Here is an 18,970-nt window from a genome sequence, read left to right on the forward strand (position 1 = left end):
ATAAATATTTATACGCATCCGAAAGTTCTTAGAATATAATAGAGTCATATTGTTTACGTATCTGGCGAACTCTATGTAACATGTGCAAGGAATATCAGGCACTTTCCCTGCAGGCTTGAAGGCTTGAAATCGAATACGAAGAGAAGCAAAAAATGAATTTACTTTTTCGTGATGTGTGTAGCACTATTCAGTACTACAGGCCAAATCATTTGTCATCAAGCGGCACTCATTGTTGATTACAATTTATTGCATCTCTTGGAATACATTTTTATGAATTTTCCGTCTGCTCCAAGAAAGGACGACGACCGTGGCTTTCCCTGCCACAAGGGAAATGAGGTAAATACACAGAAATGAAATCTACTTATCTGAGGATAGATAAAATGGTTGAATTTGGAGTGGTATGAAATGGTATCAGTGCAAACCATTCAGACGCACTTACCTTCAGTACAACGAATATGTTAAGACGACTGGAAATTTGTGCCGAATGAGGAGTAGGACCCGGGTGAAATGATTCATTGAGTGCATTTAATTCAATTTATACGATTCTCTTGTGACAGATTAAACCTCTGCCTTCCAACGACTCCGTATCCCCAGTGGTACTCGTACATATCCCGTAGGAGAATCTCTGGCTGTTGTGTCTGGAAATCGTAGGACGTAAACCACAATGACAGTGAAAGTTTGAACCACGCCCGGAGACATGGTCACATGGCCTGCACGTCGATTGCTCACGAAAAAAATTGGAATTTCTGGGTTTGAATCCCGGTTTGACACAAATTTTCAACAGTTACGACATATTCATAACGTAGCAGGTTTAGCGTGTCTGGCACCCTCTGATATAATTTCACGCTATTTCATCTTCACTGATACTGTCAATATGGGGGTCTGGGGGGGGCATGGGCGCGGGGCAGTATTTAACATATTGCTGCTATTCGGCCAAATTATTTTACAATATACGTACAGCTTTTTTATACTGTTAAAATACACTACTGGCCATTAAAATTGCTCCACCAAGAAGAAATGCAGATGATAAACGGGTATTCATTGGACAAATGTATTATACTAGAACTGACATGTGATTAAATTTTCAAACGATTTGCGTGCATAGATCCTGAGAAATCAGTACCCAGAACAACCACCTCTGGTCGTAATAACAGCCTTGATACGCCTGGGCATTGAGTCAAACAGAGCTTGGATGGCGTGTACAGATACAGCTGCTCATGCAGCTTCAACACAATACCACGGTTCATCAAGAGTAGTGACTGGCGTATTGTGACGAGCCGGTTGCTCGTCCACCATTGACCAGACGTTTTCAATTGGTGAGAAATCTGGAGAATGTGCTGGCCAGGGCAGCAGTCGAACATTTTCTGTATCCAGAAAGGCCCGTACATGACCTGCAACGTGGATTATCCTGCTGAAATGTAGGTTTTCGCAGGGATCGAATGAAGAGTATAGCCACGGGTCGAAACACATCTGAAATGTAACGTCCACTGTTCAAAGTGCCGTCAATGTGAACAAGAGGTGACCGAGACGTGTAACCAAGGCACCCCGTACCATCACGCTGGGTGATACACCAGTATGGCGATGACGAATAGACGCTTCCAATGTGCGTTCACCGTGATGTCGCCAAACACGGATGCGACCATCATGATGCTGTAAACAGAACCTGGATTCATCCGAAAAAATGTTTTGCCATTTGTGCACCCAGGCTCGTCGTTGAGTACACAACCGCAGGCACTCCTGCCTGTGATGCAGCGTCAAGGGTAACCGCAGCCATGGTCTCCGAGCCGATAGTCCATGATGCTGCACACGTCGTCGAACTGTTCGTGAAGATGTTTGTTTTCTTGCAAACGTCCCCATCTGTTGACTCAGGCATCTAGACGTGGCTGCACGATCCGTTACAGCCATGCTGATAAGATGCCTGTCATCTCGACTGCTAGTGATACGAGGCCGTTGGGATCGAGCACGGCGTTCCGTATTACCCTCCTGAACCCACCGATTCCATATTCTGCTAACAGTCATTGGATCTCGACCAACACGAGCAGCAATGTCGCGATACGATAAACCTTTATGAAAGTCGGAAACGTGATGGTACGCATTTCTCCTCCTTACACGAGGCATCACAACAACGTTTCACCAGGCAACGCCGGTCAACTGCTGTTTGTGTATGAGAAATCGGTTGGAAACTTTCCTCATGTTTGCACGTTGTAGGTGTCGCCACCGGCGCCAACCTTGTGTGAATGCTCTGAAAAGCTAATCATTTACATATCACAGCATCTTCTTCCTGTCTGTTAAATTTCGCCTCTGTAGCACGTCATCTTCGTGGTGTAGCAATTTTAATGGCCAGTAGTGTATTAAAGCAACAGGACTAAAATGCAATAAAACTATTCATTATCATAATCAGTTGTGGCCGTACGTGCTAAGTTTAGGAATCGCGACTGTGTGGAATTCACAACTTGGCTGGTAAATCACACAAATAAAATACCGTTACTAATTCAAAATCATCTGCATCCTGCACAAGCTGAGGTATCAATCACAACAACGAGGCACAGCTTCACACCAGGAGGGGGCAGCACTGAACATCCGTTTCTGGCCATCCACTGCCTGCCCCCTCCCACCAAATAACCTAATAGCAATTACAGCAGCAGAACAGCGAACAGAACAATTCTTCCTTTATTTAAACTAAGACATTTTATGTTTAAGTAACGTCTTTAAGCATGAACGCCAGATGATTAGTAAATCAGGCATGAAACGCGATGAAAAATGTTAAGTTAAACAGAAAATAAATAAATGTGACTTAGCAGAAAAATGCAGATAATTATTTATTATCCTGATTTACTACTAAACACTAGTGGCAGTGGATTGAGTGGTCCTAAGACTATGATATAACGCCTTCGGCTAGTTCGTCGATTTCGGCTAACAGTGGATGGTGTGTGGATAAGAGGGAAGGATGGAGAGATGGGTAAGGCACAATAGATCAATGAAGAGTCTGTGTCTGAGAGTGGGACGATGATGTTGGGTTGGCAAGTCTCGAGATATACATGGAGGCTGGAACAGGAAGAAGCGAGCCTGTGTCAGGAAAGTGGCAGAGATTTTGGAGGTTTGGTACAACGATAGGATGTGGGAAGTAACGCTATAGTTGTAAGGTGACGGATTTATGGGTCAGGAAGAGGGAGGCTGTTAAAGTTGCCTTGGGACAGCGTGTGGGTGTGGAGATGGAGAGTTGGTAGGAAATGTTAATATACGAGGTGTGATTAAAAAGTAACGGGAACCCTTTAATTTTAGGGGCGTTATACGTCTAATTTAATTTTTTTATTTTGTTGGTACAAATGTTCCTGATGTATGTTTGCATTTACAACAGTTTTTAGTGCTGATAATGTTAAGATGCAAAGGAATTACAGACCTTGGCTGCGAGCGGCCATTGATTGAGACCGATGGGGAAAGTTGAAAAGCTGTGCAGGACTGGGATTCGAACCATTGTCTCCTCCTTACTAGGCATGTGCTTTGACCACCGAACCATCCGGACACAGTGGTCATTGCAGCTGCACGGACTACCCTAGTACTACAGTCGGAAACGGTATAAGTGTTTTCGTGTGCACGGCGAATTTTTATTTTTGAAGAAGATGGACCAAATAATTTGCCTTAAATTTTGCTTGAAAAATGGAATTAAGTGCAGCTCCACATTCAAAATGATGACTGTGGCTTTTGTGGAATCTACTACGAGTGAGACACTAGCTTACGAGTGGTATAAACGTTTCAAAGTGGGTCGAGAGGACGTTGAAGACGGTGATCGCCCTGGACGTCCTAGTACATCAATTATTGACAACAATGTGGAAGAGGTAAAGAAACTGACTTTGGGAAATCGCCGAACTACCAACAGAGAGGTTGATGATGACATTTTCTTTGGTTCATTTCAAGCATTTCTTTTTCGAATATTTTGCGCATGAGACGGGAGGCAGAAAGTCTGTTCCGAAATCGTTGAATTTCGAACAAACATGACTTCGCGTAAACATAGCTTAGATATTGCCGAATGAAGTCGACAACGACTACGAACTTCTAATAAAGGTTATAACAGGTGATGGAACATGGGTATACGGGTTTGACAGGAAACCAAGATCCAGTAGGCCCAATGGAAACTGCGTGAAGAGCAATGATGGAAAAAAATTCGAAAAGATCGATCACATAAGAATGTTGTTCTCAGTGTGTTCTTTGATTACAGTGGGATAGTGCATTATGAGTTCCTGCCTGATGCTCGTATGAGCAGTAAGGAATACTAACGGAAAGCTATGCGCCGTTTGAGTGAGGTGGTCAGAATAAAACGACCAGAATTGTGGCAAAACTACTCGTGAAAATTGCATCAATATAATGCTCCGGCTAACACCTCTATGCTTTTTCGTGATTTTTTTGGGTAGAAACAAAACCGTTATGTTGCCTCAGCCACCGTATTAGCTGAACGTGGTCCCCTGCGACTTCTTTTTCTGAGGCAAAAGGGAAACGTGAAAGGACGTCGTTTTGCCACGATCTATGAGACAGAACCACCGAAGGAGCTGAATATCATAACGAAAAGTGAGTTCCAAAAGTGCTTCGAAGATTGAAATAATCTCTGGCACAATTGTGTTATATCTGAAGAGGATTATTTTGAAGGGGACAAAGTTCTTGTTAGCGAGTAAACACAGATCCTTTAAGAAAAACAACAAAAAATCCCGTTACTTTTTGATCACATCTCTTAGCTTGTCAGCCTCTCAGGAACAGAGAGACTGTGATGTTCGAGTGTGCTGCAGTATAGTTTTCTTTTTTAAAGTTCGAGAAATTAGAGGAGATGGGAATCTGTAAACCGGCAGGATAAGCATTTCCGGCAGCTGTGGCTGAGAAGTTCTAGGCGCTTCAGTCTACGGTCGCAGGTTCGAATTCTGCCTCGGGCATGGATGTGTGTGATGTCCTTAGGTTAGTTACGTTTAAGTAGTTCTAAGTTCTAGGGGACTGATGACCTCAGATGGTAAGTCCGATAGTGCTCAGTGTGGTGTCACCGCCAGACACCACACTTGCTAGGTGGTAGCCTTTAAATCGGCCGCGGTCCGTTAGTATACGTCGGACCCGCGTGTCGCCACTATCAGTGATTGCAGATCGAGCGCCGCCACACGGCAGGTCTAGTCTAGAGAGACTCCCTAGCATTCGCCCTAGTTGTGCAGCCGACTTTGCTAGCGATGGTTCACTGCCTACATACGCTCTCATTTGCAGAGACGACAGTTTAGCATAGCTTTCAGCTACGTCATTTGCTGCGACCTAGCAAGGCGCCATATTCAGTTACTACAATAATATTGTGAATCATGTACCGCCAAGAGTGACGTTCATCATTAATGGATTCAACTTAAGTTCAAAATAGTTCTAAATGGCTCTGAGCACTATAGGACTTAACATCTTTGGTCATCAGTCCCCTAGAACTTAGAACTACTTAAACCTAACTAAGGACATCACACAACACCCAGTCATCACGAGGCAGAGAAAATCCCTGACCCCGCCGGAAATCGAACCCGGGAACCCGGGCGCGGGAAGCGAGAACGCTACCGCACGACCACGATCAAGTTAAGTATCAAACTAATTACGTCCGCTTTCTGAATTCTAATTCCTTGTCATGTTCCAGACCTCAGGTCAGTACAGTTCTTCCCTCCTCACGCCATCCTGCGTGAGCTAAAACGCGTGCATTTCGGCCTCCTCTAGTAACACGGTGTTGGCTCTTGTGCCAACACAACACTCAGAGCCATTTTTTTAGGATAAGCATTGAATACCACAAACTGAGCTGGGAGAGAGAGCAGGTATGAGTGATGTGGTGTGGTGTGGCCGCAGGCAACTCGGTGGGTACGGCGGCGACGTACCCGCTGTGCGGCGTGCTGATCGCGCGCCTCGGCTGGTCGGCGGCCTTCTACGTGCCGGCCGGCTTCACGCTGTTGTGGTGCGCCCTCTGGTGGCTGCTGGTGTTCGACTCGCCCGCGCAGCACCCGCGCATCTCCAAGGCGGAGCGCCTCTACATCGAGGAGGCCGTCGCGCCCACCATCGCCGCCACTCGGGTGCGTAGCACGCCACCAGCAGAGCTCACGTTTCTGTCTTTACACTCACCGTCTATACCTATATAATATGTCGTTTAACATTTCTTACATCACGTTACATCTGTAACTAATGGCAAGTTGTGTATCAGAAACGACTCGATAGACCGGAAATCCCTCAAAATCCGACAGAAAAGCCGCAAACCTTATCAGAGAAACCCTTACCAACACATATGCCAAATTCAAACTCATGGGAGAACTCTCCGACCCTTTTGAGATAAAAACTGGTGTACGGCAAAGATGTGGATTTGTGACTGATGGGTCACGTAACCAGCTGCTTTTGCTTAAGTTTTTATTACTCTTACTGCAACGTGGAGTTAACGCGCAATCTGGTGACAAGTGAAATAATAACAAGTACAGAGGACTTGCAAGAACAACTAATTTATTACTGATCAACAATTTAAACCAATGGGCACAGTATTTACCAAAAATTTTCTACAAGTGTCTCTTATTCACAAGTCGGAAAAATACATTACACAATACCTTTCTAATTAGGCGCAAACAAGAACTTCTTATAACTTCTATAATAACTGTAAGCACTTCAATAATAAAAGGTAAAATCAGTTTCATTTAACAAGGGCACTTGAATAATAAAGGTGAAATAAGTTTCTTTTGAAGAGGATACACAATTTAGAAAAATGCATTACACAAAACTTTTTGATTGAATTATTTGCAAACAAGAACTTCTTACAACTTCTATACTAACTGTAAGCACTTCAATAATAGGCCGGTCGCGGTGGCCGATTGGTTCTAGGCGCTACAGTCTGGAACCGCGCGACCACTACGGTCGCAGGGTCGAATCCTGCCTCGGGCATGGGTGTGTGTGATGTCCTTAGGTTAGTTAGGTTTAAGTAGTTCTAAGTTCTAGGAGACTGATGACCTCAGAAGTTAAGTCCCATAGTGCTCAGAGCCATTTGAACCACTTCAATAATAAACGGTAAAATCAGTTTCATTTAACAAAGGGCACTTGAATAATAAAGGTGAAATAAGTTTCTTTTGAATAGGTCACCTGGGCAAGCGCAATAGGACAATTCACATAATTTCCAATTTCCGCTATCCATCAAGTATTTCTCTTTAACATGTACATAAGTTCAACTCCCGCTGCACGTAAGTATAATTCAGAACACTAGTCTCCTTCCTTTATGGTTTTGAAGGTAAATATATAAGAATTAGAGCAAATGGAATAGACGCCTTGGCGTCCCCAATCCAGAGGAAACTTAACTTAATGCTACATCCCCACTCACTGCAACCTGAAGAACTCAGTGGTCGCGGTATCGGTTGCCATTTTTCCCGCGGCCAAAAGAACCTCCAGTTCCCTCTGGTACTGGCGTCGTACTCCGGACATCGATTTAGACATGGACTAGGTGCCCGCTGCAGTGCTGCAACAGAAAAGCACAAACACACAGCCACTGCCAAAAGAAACAATGTTAACAGCCGCAGAATATAGTAAGATAAAATTCTGCAAAGATAGATCGCATCAAGACAAAGGCAAATTAAAAATGGCTAAAAGAATTAACTGTGGACCTCAAATTTCAAAATATGTAAAATTTCCCCAGCACGAACAGACTAGTTTTAAAAGGGCAACGATAAGACAAAGCATAATATTATTACACCAGTACGTCAGAGTTCCAATACAATATTGGCACTCATAAGAAAAGGTAGAAGCTAGTGATAACACGGGTAAGCCCGAGTGTAAATTCTTAAATAGACAGCTACGTGGTGTATAGTTCAACTCCACTAGCCAAAATGAATAATACATTGCTCAGCGTCCTGTGTAGAAGACCATGGCTTAGTCACCCCTCAAGAACTTGCAATAACAGGTCTGCTTCCGCACTCCGAGCCACATACACCGGTCAAATCCAGCTAACACCACGCAAACACAAGTTTCACTCCCGGGGCAGCGACACGTACCGGCCGTTCCGAAGCCAAAACCCAGTCTGCCCGCCAGCCCACCAGCACCACCACCGGCCAACGAGGCAAAGATAAGCAACGCCAGAGGGAAACAATTGAGCCGGGTGAATCGAACGCAGAAAGCGACTGGCGCCAGCGCCTCCCCACGTATCACTTACTTCATGTTGTCTGCGTAGCCGTGAAAGATAGAATAATACACTTTTCCTCCATTTTATCTAATTGATTGGTTTCTTGTTTTTGTAGACAATCTGGTGATGCTCCATAAGGGTGAACCGCATCATTGACATTAAATAATTTCGCAAACGAGACTGATTTTGTTCTGAAACACCTTTAAACCGGTTGCTGTAACAGCCTGCTGCGATGGAATTCGAAAATTCTCTCAACAGATATTTAACTGCACCCTAGAAAAAAATACTCAGAGAGTGAAACTGAAAGATCGATAGTGAATCTCACTAGGAACAAGAAACAAAGGCATCAAGGTAAATTGTCTACCCTTAGCAGATTTTATAGGACTTCTAGCCGAGAACTGGGAAGAAGCCAAAGAAAAGAACCTAGAACTACAAAAACAAGCAAAAAAAGAAGTGTAAAATCGCCTTCGAAAAGACCAGCACACAGACAATCATAAGAATCTCACCAAAACATTTTAAGGTGGGAGAACAAAGAACAGATGTCAAAGATATCAAATATTTTGGAGAATGGATCAGCTGCAGTGCCCTAGAGAGAAAGGCGATGGAATCTAGAAGAAGTAAAGTTGGACTGGCCTTCAAACTCACTAAAACACATAAAAACACGTACAATAAGAACATCCTCTCTTCAGATGAAAAAATAAGACATTACACTATAGGAATCAAATCTTGAAGAAGTAAAGCTGGACTATCCTTCCAACTCACTAAAACACATAACAACATATACGGAAAAAACTTCCTCTCTTGAGATGAAAAAGTAAGTAACAATATAGGAATCAAACCGGAAGCCCTGTATGCAGCCGAAACACTGTCAGTCACCAACCACGGCTTAGCTGAAAGGCTGGAGCTCGAACAAAGTATGATAAGAAAAATCCTTGGTCCCCGATTCAACAAAAACAAACTAATCATCAGAAATGAAACCCTTTACTTTATTATTGAAAAATTCTAAGACATGATGACGAATAGAACACTTAATTTTTATGGATACATTCTCAGAAGTGACCTAAATAGATTAACAAAAAATTTGACTACTTCCGTACAAAAAGAACCTAATCAAATTGATTTAATGAAACGGGAAAGGACTTAAGAGAACTCCACATTACAGATAATATGCTCACGGATGAAACTGAAAAGGCAGAGAGAGAAAAAGGAAAGAGAGAGAGAGAGAGAGAGAGAGAGAGAGAGAGAGAGCCTGCAAGTCAAAATGAGAACGAAACGCACGATTCAAATCTCTGAAGAAGAAGAATGATCCGGCTGGAGTGGCTTGTATACCTCGACTGTGGAGAGGCCACACTAACAGATGGGTGCTAAGATGGGCAGTAGCTTTATCAGTAGTAGAAAGGACAACAGTCTGGGTGATGACTCATCTGTCCTCGTAACATCAGCCAACAAGGCCCTATTGTACTGGTACTGCGGAAACAAAGGTCTTCTTTGATCATCTGTTACGTGTCAGACGCATTACATGTCCATACCAGGTGAACTTCTTTCCTCTTTCTACCTGTGATGCTTTCTTGAGGCCTCGGTCATTTCACTAATCGTTATATTTCTTATATAGTGTCGCCTCGATATTCTATACGATCTTCTGAGGTAATCCATTTCTACGACTTGCCATTCGTTTTTATTTTTCCTGTAAGTTCCCATCTCTCGCATCCATAAGTTGTTATAGAATCTACAATACGTCTAAAGACCATCTTCTTTACTTTCAAACTTGTCTTAGAAGACAATAGAAAAGGGTTTAGCTTATTTATTTCTGTTTGCTGTATTTCAAAATTATTTGTTCCGTCTTTCGACAGGATGCTATGCAGATGTTTACGTTTTCACAAGCTTTGATATGCTGGCCAACTGCTATATCGCTTCCTACATTTTCTCCCCTGCATAGGTACTGTCTTTTCAAAATATTCTTTCCATCTCTACTTGTCATATTATCCCAATAATTTTTTCAGCAGAAAGCAGATGTCATCCTCTTGACTAGCCACTACTAGCTGATCATCAGCAAACAAGAAAGTGTACATACACTGAAACTTTGTTTTATGACTGTCGATTCTTTAACATTCCCTACTCCACAAGTCCAAGGCTTTCCGGACGTATTTTTGAACGATATAGGAGACAAACAGCATTCCTGCTTCAATCCTTTATTAATTTTCAAAAGCTATGACGAAATTTTGTTCCCCACTTTGATTACACACTCTGCAAACTTGTCTAGATTGCTTATACACTCTAAGAAAAATAGGAGAAAAAAGACTCCATTTCGCACTTCTGTCCCTGTGCTTTATAGACACGTCTCACTGTCAGTCTCACTTTTTAGACGTTTGTATTTCATTTCGACTGCTTCATTTGCTGCATTTTTATACTTCCTCCTTTCGTACATCAAATTCAATATCTCCTGTGTTATGTAGATATTTCTATTAGTCCATGTCTTTTTACCCTCGTGATCCTCTGTTGTCTTTCCTACTTCATTTCTCATAGCTGTCCATTCATCTTCTATTGTATTCCTTTCCCCTGTTTTTGTTCAACGTTGTCTAATACTCCTTCTGAATCTCTAATCAACCTCTAGTTCCTTCACTTTATCCTGATCTCATCTCCTTGGTTTTCTGTCTGTTTGCTATCGCCTCAGTTTTACTCTACCGTTTATAGACAAGAAACTATGGTCAGAGTCCACATCTGCACCTATATGTGCCTTGCAGTTTAAAATCTCGTTTCGAAATCTCTGTCTTACCATTGTACAGTATAATCGATCTGTAAACTTCCAGTGCCCCCAGGTCTCTTCCATTTCTGGATCCTCCATTCACTATTCTTAAATCAAGTGTTAGCTATGATTAAATTATGCGCAAATAGTTCTTCTTGTGTGGCAGCCGCAACTGTTTGTTTTCGCAGTCGCGCACCACAAGGAAACGGCTATTATGGAATTCTTGTCTCTTCTACTTTTTTGACGCGAAATCTTTGGTTCCATGAGACTTTATTTTTGACAACAGATGATGGAACTATAACTGTTCGATAATCGATCGTGTACCCGAGAGAAGACAGTGGATTAACCAACTGTCCTGCGGCTTTTCTCATTTTTCAAAATATTCATTTACGCTTCGCGCAAGATTCTACCAGAAGCCATCCTTTAATTCCTTTCGTCCGGTCCATGGTTCTTATTATTTTTTCTCTCCAATCAATCAACAAAATTAAATTTTCGTCTTGCAAAACTTTCTTAAAATTTCTTTATCTTGTCATAGATTCTTTCAATTTACTTGCGGTATGCCCAGCTAGTTTACGCATAAACTCATACTACTGTTGTGGGTGTCAGCTTTGTTTCTAACCTGGCCACGATAATGTTTTCCGTATACTTTCCAGAGTAATTTATCTCCATTCCTATTTCATTACTGATTATTAAACCTACTCCTGCATTAGTTCTAGTTATTCTCTGATGAAAACACTATAATGACTTGATTAGAAGTTCTGTTCTTCCTGCCACAGCACTTCAATAATTCCCATTATGTATAACTTCATCTTACTAATTTCCCGTTTCAAATTCTCTAACATTCCTTGCTATGAGCCATAGAACACCAGTTTCATTTTTCCTGATAACATCTTCCTAAGTAGCCCCCGTCCGCAGATCCTAAAGAAATCCTATTTTAGCTAAGTCCCCTAAACTTGGAATCTACTTAAACCTAACTAACCTAAGGACATCACACACATCGATGCCCGAGGCAGGATTCGAACCTGGGACCGCAGCATGCGCGCGGTTCAGGACTGAAGCGCCTAGAACCTTTCGATCACCGCGGCCGGCCCTCTGGCCCTTATGCAAGTTGGATGTCCCCTATGGGACAACGCTTTATTGACTTAATCTGTGAAGCTCTTTCTCTTCAATAAATCATCCAAATTTTCTGAAATTGCAATCATTTGTCTGTCCACACATGAAACTCACATCTTCTGATTTCTGTCCCATTCGGATAAATCTATCGTGGTGCGTCGCTTTCTTTTGCCATAGGGCGTACAATATCATCAATATACCTCAAGTTTTTTATTTCTTCTCCCTGAACTTTAATTCTTTACTGCTTGCTCATATTTCAGATTGTACAAATAGAAAATAGGTTGCAACCCCGTCCCACTCCGTTCTCAACTAATGCTTCCTTTCATGTCCTATGGATTGCAGATGATCAAATACCCGATATACGAGGTAAAATGACGTAAAGAGCGCTTAGTAGAAAATATTTTCATATTCCATAATTAAAGCGTCTCACAATAGGAGATAGAAAGTTTTTTGGAGAACTGAAACAGCCGAGTAATCATTTTAACTGGCAAAATACAGAACGCAGGTATAATTTTTTTAACTCTTCATTTACGTTCGTGCAGTAACGACCTGGCACGCACGTGTGCTCTGTGAGCGTGCGTACTCTCGCGTTTGTGTGTGCATGTCTATGTGCGCGTGTGCGCGTCGTAGGCTGCAGCAGACAGATTGCTGCCCCTTGTTAGCAGTCATTGTGTGCGGAGCTGCACAGCTGACAGCGCTCATCAAACAGTATTTTACAGCACTGGAACTAATTTGAAGGCCTGCCGCCGCTCTCCAGACGGTCGCCCGATTTGCAAGTTAGTGACTCGCTAATGACTGCTTTCGGAATGAGGCGGCGATCCGGCGTCCAAATTTGTTTGTTTATCTGGCGCCGCCGCTCGTCAGCGCTATGAGAGGTGCTCCATTGGCATTTGGCGCAGCGAAATCAGCGCGGGAACAGCACGTGGAAAAGACTGCTGTAATGAAGCCATTGTTCGAAGTCCATATGGTGGGCATTGTAGTAGTACAAATGAGTCGATTGTTTTATTACATCTGGTGGAAATTGGCATGAACTCATGTTATCGATTAGAAGAAGAATGCTTAAACCTCTGCACAAAGGCTAACCTTATTTGCACATTGTAACACAATTATGCAGGCGGAACGAAGAGATTAAAATAGCACTTCTGTAAATACAATCGTAAAATAATTTTTCAAGATGTAATTGCCCAGTCAGCAGGAGTGACCGAGCGGTTCTAGGCATTACAGTCTGGAGCGGTGAGACCGCTACGGTCGCAGGCTCGAATCCTGCCTCGGGCTTGGATGTTTGTGATGTCCTTAGGTTAGTTATATTTAAGTAGTTCTAAGTTCTAGGGGACTGATGACCTCAGAAGTTAAGTCCCATAGTGCTCAGAGTCATTTGAACCATTTTTTTGTAATTGTCCTTACAGTTGTTCCAGAGCCACAGACTTCGAAAGTTGTGAACAGTATTCTTTCTTTTGTCCTATCAATCTCTGATCAATAACTGTGCCCTACGATTTGTAGTACAGTACCTCAAAATTTGCATTCGTTTATAATTACTTTTGTTTATCATCGACTAAGTGTCTAGAAAACTACTGTTATATCATGATTTTTCTCTTACAGACGGTGTGCGGAAGCAACTCTCGCAACTGAATTAAGTTCTTTCACCCCAAAATCGCTCCAGACGAGCTATTTTCGAAATTCCACGTTAATGTTATATCAGAGCATATTCGTCATTTTGTATGGCCCTGTTCCTAACACAAGTTTTGAGTACCTTCTGATCTGGCTCCTAATCAACATTTCAGATCAACAACATTCTGGTATTGAAGGCAATGCCACTGGCTTATTTTTGTGTCTCTTATTTTTGTGTCTCTTTATAGGATAATACTTTGCGACAACCTTATGTGATTTTTTTGAAATACAGAAGTCTTTGTCTTCCTGTTTTCTGTACAAATATTATCAGATTTCTCTTTTTTATTGCTTCCATTTTCTTTCGTCTCGACATGAGGCTAATTTCTCTTTATATTGGATTTAATAATCCTTCCAGAACTTTCATCTTAGTTGGAAAAAGAACGTTTCAGTGCTGTTCTTCACATTTCAATCTGTGTTTATACTTCCTTCAAAGGGTCCTCTCAACGAAAACAGTGTATCCTTGAGGGAGACTCATAGGCAGAAGCAGAAGTAAGTTCACACACAACACGGGGAAGTGTCCTGGAAACTCTTTTGTTGTGTATAAATATTTTGTTGTATATTAATAGAAATCTCAGAATTTTTTCAGATGATGCAGTTACCTATCGTATGGTGCTAACTGAAAAAAAGTTGCCCAAATATCCAGTCATATCTTGATGAAGTTTCAAAAAGATGCAGAGATTAGCAACCTATTTTAAATGTTCAGAAATGTAAAATTGTGCACTTCATAAACCACAAAACTGTAGTGTTGTGTGACTAGAGGATCAATGAGTGACAAATGGAATCAGACAACTCAAACAAATACCTGACTGTAACAACTTATGGTAAGAAGGAATGAAATGATCAGACAGGCTCAGTTGTACGTATATGTGGCAGAATTCTTTTCATCCGTAGGATACTGAGAAAACGCATTCGGTCTATAATGGAGACGGGTTAGAAAACGTTTTTTAGTCCAGTTTTTAGAATATTTCTGCCGGCCGTTGTGGCCGGGCGGTTCTAGGCGCTTCAGTCTGGATCCGCGCGACCGCTACGGTTGCAGGTTCGTTATCAGTTCCCTGTAACTTAGAACTCCTTAAACCTAAGGGAAATCAGAGATTGTACGGAAAGATGTAGGTGCTCGTTCTTTCCGCGCGCTACACGTGATAGGAATAATAGAGAATTGTGAAGGTAGTTCGATGAACCCTCTTCCAGGCATTTAAATGTGATTTGCAGAGTATCCTTGTAGATGTAGATGTAGAACCGTGTGGATCACAATCTAAAACAGAACATAATATGGCGTAGTGGATAACGTCGAAAGAGCCAAGAGGCTTTTCGCAGATGATGCTTTTGAATTCAGAGAAGTCTCAACGCTATATAAGCGTAGCGAAATGCAAGAAAACGTACAGAGGTCCGACGTTTGCTGTAGGGGTTGTCAGTTGATCCTCAACGTAAACAAGTGTAAAGTATTGTGCATACCTTGGCAGAGAGGCTCATTATTGTATACTTACAATGAGTATACGATAGCAAAACAACCAACTGGAAGCAGTCACTTCCATAAAATTTACAGGAGCATGCGTGCGGAACGATTTGAAGTATAAAGACCACATAAGACTAATCGCAGCTAAGACAGATCCTAGACTGAGATTCACTGCAATAATTCTCAGGTAGTGTAGCCCTCGTTTGACCGGTACCTGAGTATTGCCCTTTAGTCTGGGAGTCGTACCGTATAGGATTGATAAATAGAGAAGATCTAAATAAGAATAGCGCATTTCGTGGCAGGTTCATTTAGCAGGAGCGAAAGCGTCACGGAGCTGCCCAGGCATCTCCATTGACAGACGCTGCAGGAGCGGCGCTCTGCACCACGGTCTGGCCTACTGTTAGAGTTCCAGCAGCGTACGTTCCTTGAAGAGTCAAGTAGTCTACTGATTCCCTCTGAGTACATCCCGCAAAGTACCAATGAAGGTAAAATAGAGAATCTAGCTCACTTGCAGGCTTAACTGCACTCGGTCTTTACGAGGACCATTCGCAAGTGGAACAGGGAAGAAGGAAATTGACAGTGGTACACGAAGCATCCTCTGCCACCCACCGTACGTTGGACTGCGGATTGTAAATGCATATGTAGATCTAGACACCTCTGCGATGGGGGCCAGAATAGAATTTTTCGATTTCCAGTTAATTTAAATTACAGAAGGGAAGGTCGTTCGCCGAATCGTGGTTTGGGGGTCTTTGTGCTCGGTTATTCTTTGAGCTAGGTACATCGAGTACAGAGTTTCTGATTTAGCCAGCACCAGTGGCCATTTATAGTTATTCGAACATCTGTCTTACTGAAGCCATGTCACAGTATATTAAGCAATGTTTGAACAACAGACCGGAGTTGGCGCCCAAGCAAATTGTGTAAATCCAATAACTCCTATTTTCAAAAGATTTTAGTCGTGCAGAAAGTAATGATCAGCTAATGGTACGATTTGTATGTGCACCGTTTGGATTTTATGTGCAAAAAGATGCAAAAAAGCACGTTTATCTCTGAGTATTTTGATGCACGCCTCTTGTAAACTTTAAACTTTTACGAATCGATTCAAACTTTGCACGAAGGTAGATAAATGGATAAAGTCAAAACTACCTTATTTTTGTCCAATAAATTCCATCCGTTGTCGAGATACGGTGATTTAACGTTGAGCTCAAAGTAGAAAGTAAAGTTCGTTCTTACGGGAAGTGAATGGACAGAAACAGTTTAATAAAGTACATAAAAATGCATTGTTACGATAAAGTTGAAAACTCGCTTTCAAAAATCTAGCTTCATTCGAATTTTGCTTGCTAAAACAGGTTCTTTTCGAGATTATTTACACACGCCACTTCTATTCTTCAGACTTAAGCAAAACGGTTCAAATTTTGTAAGAAGGTAGACAAATACATATAATTAATCTTCGTCCTGTTGTTTTGTGAAATATTTAGCCGTTACCGAGATATAAGCAATATGGTTAGAAAGACAGTGAAAAAACGTGTGCAGCATCAGTTGTCGCTAGAGCCAACAAAAATCTACGTCAGTTTCCAAGCTATGGCAGTCTAGTGTCAAAATTATGGTAGAGTAAAAGCTGAAAACCAGTATCAAAATGCTCCTATGATGGCACAAAAATGGCGAAAGTGTCCTAGGCAGAGTTAGGGATGGAAAAGAAGTGAAACAGCTTGTCGACTTATCTGACGGCGTCAAATACATTTAAATCTTGACGTCCTCGCGTTTTAGGAGTTAACCCTGCTTCCCCAGCACAGTGAGCTCTCTTAGCTGCAAGGTTTTGGCGCAGTTGAATCTTGCAAGTTAAACGCTAAACTTCCTTTGCCCGAAACACAGAATATTCGCCAGCTATCGTAAACAGCAGTTAATACTATGTGGTTGAATAGAATACTTGTAATAGCTAAAGAAGTTTATCTGGGAGGGGATAGGTGGGCTAAAATTTGTGGGGTAGAATTTGTACATGGCAGGAGGGGAGTACTAAAGCAATTTTTTGATTTCAAGGTGGTAGGGGGTGTGGGGCTTTTCTCCGAGGGGCTCGATCCCATGTTACATGTATGGTGAGGGTGTAAGAACAAATAGAAACGAATGTATGTCCTTCTTGGAACTGGGATGCTTGGGTCCATCTACAGTAGAAAGTACCCAAGGGTGGTCATGCATGCATCCTAAACATCAATGAGACGTTGTCTAATGTCGGACAACATGATAAATGCCATGTTGGGTGACATGATGACGTGTCATGATATACGACATGACATCATGTATCATGTTACTATGCTTGACAAGGTTCATTGTGTTACATGTCACGGATACTAATACCAACAAATAAAAAACGTGAACATGTCAACACGTTTTCACTTAAATGTCTTTGAAGCTGCCCGTTAAGTCGAAAAGCTAGTTCCCATTTTCACATCCCTAACTCGCCCCAGGGCATATTAGCCTTTCTTTTGTGCTACGGCAGGAGCGCTTAGTGGCAGGCTCACAGATTTCTGCTGGACGTTGGTGGCGGTATCTATAACTCACTCCAAACCTTCCCTATCATCTTCAGATTTCCTTCAATTTCAGAAATTACTCACATTCTTACTTAACACCTTTAGTTAATTAATGTATCACTTTAAAATTTTATTGTTGAAAACAGATTATTACTGTAACAGTTAATAATAATAATAATAATAATAATAATAATAATAATAGATAAAAGAAACTTATACACACGTAAGCATACTTTTTTACGATAGTAAACATACAAGTTAAAAATACGGAACGCTACCCAGCCCTCACACCCGATAGTGCATGGTGTTCGGAGTTATAATTTCTATCCACAGATTTCTCCGTCATCTTTTATTTCCTTCGTTAAATCTAGAATATTGTTATTTTCCTTTTCTCAAATTTACTATGATTTTAATATGTATGTATTTGTACAGTAGAGGAAGGCAGATACCTCACCGCTGGACCTTGGTGGTGGGAATCTACAACTCATTCCCAAACATTCGTGTCATCTTTAAACTTCCTTCAATTTCATCAAGTTACTGACACTGATACTTCACAGCTTCCGTTTCCCTCAATTAATTTAATTTTTCTTTGTAACTCATTATTGTCACTTCAAATTTTTTTTATGACGGAAAAAAATATTTGAGGAGCCTAATATCAAAAATGGCCATGACGATTTTCGATTTTTTTACAGGAGAGGCAGGAAATGTAAAAGTATATTAGTGAAATACCCACTTTTGTGAATTTCTTGTCTGCTCTGTTTTACATCAAACAAATGACTTTCAGTAACGTAAACGTGGTAAAAATGAAAAGGTATGTCGTAAAAATGGGTTAAAAGGTGGACTTTTCCGGCTTTGATAAGAACTGTTGGGTTTTTCCGCTTTTGAAACTAAACCAAAGTGTATCTATGTACTTCTTAGATTAGTTTTTGCTATAATTTTCTTCAAAAATAGTTAACAGTCCCTGCTTTATGCATTTTTGTTTTAAAAATGGCCTTATTGACATTTCAGTACTTTAAACATAGCTGCGCTACAGCAACGGTTCCACGTAATCAGACTAAGAGCAGCCGACCAGTTGCAAAGGATAAAGTAATCTTTACCTAGGTTTCAATAGATATAAATCTATCTTCTTCAGAAGACGGCCTGGGTACAATGAACATCGTAATATATATTAAGGTATGAAACATGAGTCAATTTTTTTTTTTTTTTTTCCTTTATTGAATTTCAATTCCCCCCGAAGGGGGCGGGCTGGCAGCAGCTTAGGACGCCGCTCTGCAGCCTACAGGTTTTCTGACAAAGAGCAGGAGAATAAATAATAATAAAAAACAGGCGATAAA

At 41.5% G+C, this 18,970-nt stretch overlaps 1 protein-coding gene across 1 annotated transcript in view; it reads left to right on the top strand.

Annotated features, from left to right (window-relative positions):
- Positions 1-18,970, top strand: part of LOC124775195 (sialin-like) — a 526,531-nt gene that overhangs the window by 372,687 nt on the left and 134,874 nt on the right. Inside the window, exon 7 of the mRNA XM_047250034.1 lies at positions 5,842-6,062. Within this exon, the coding sequence (XP_047105990.1) occupies positions 5,842-6,062 (221 nt within the window). The remainder of the gene's footprint in view (positions 1-5,841; positions 6,063-18,970) is intronic.

Source organism: Schistocerca piceifrons, chromosome 2, assembly GCF_021461385.2.
Source record: "Schistocerca piceifrons isolate TAMUIC-IGC-003096 chromosome 2, iqSchPice1.1, whole genome shotgun sequence".
In the NCBI taxonomy this organism is placed as follows: domain Eukaryota; kingdom Metazoa; phylum Arthropoda; class Insecta; order Orthoptera; family Acrididae; genus Schistocerca; species Schistocerca piceifrons.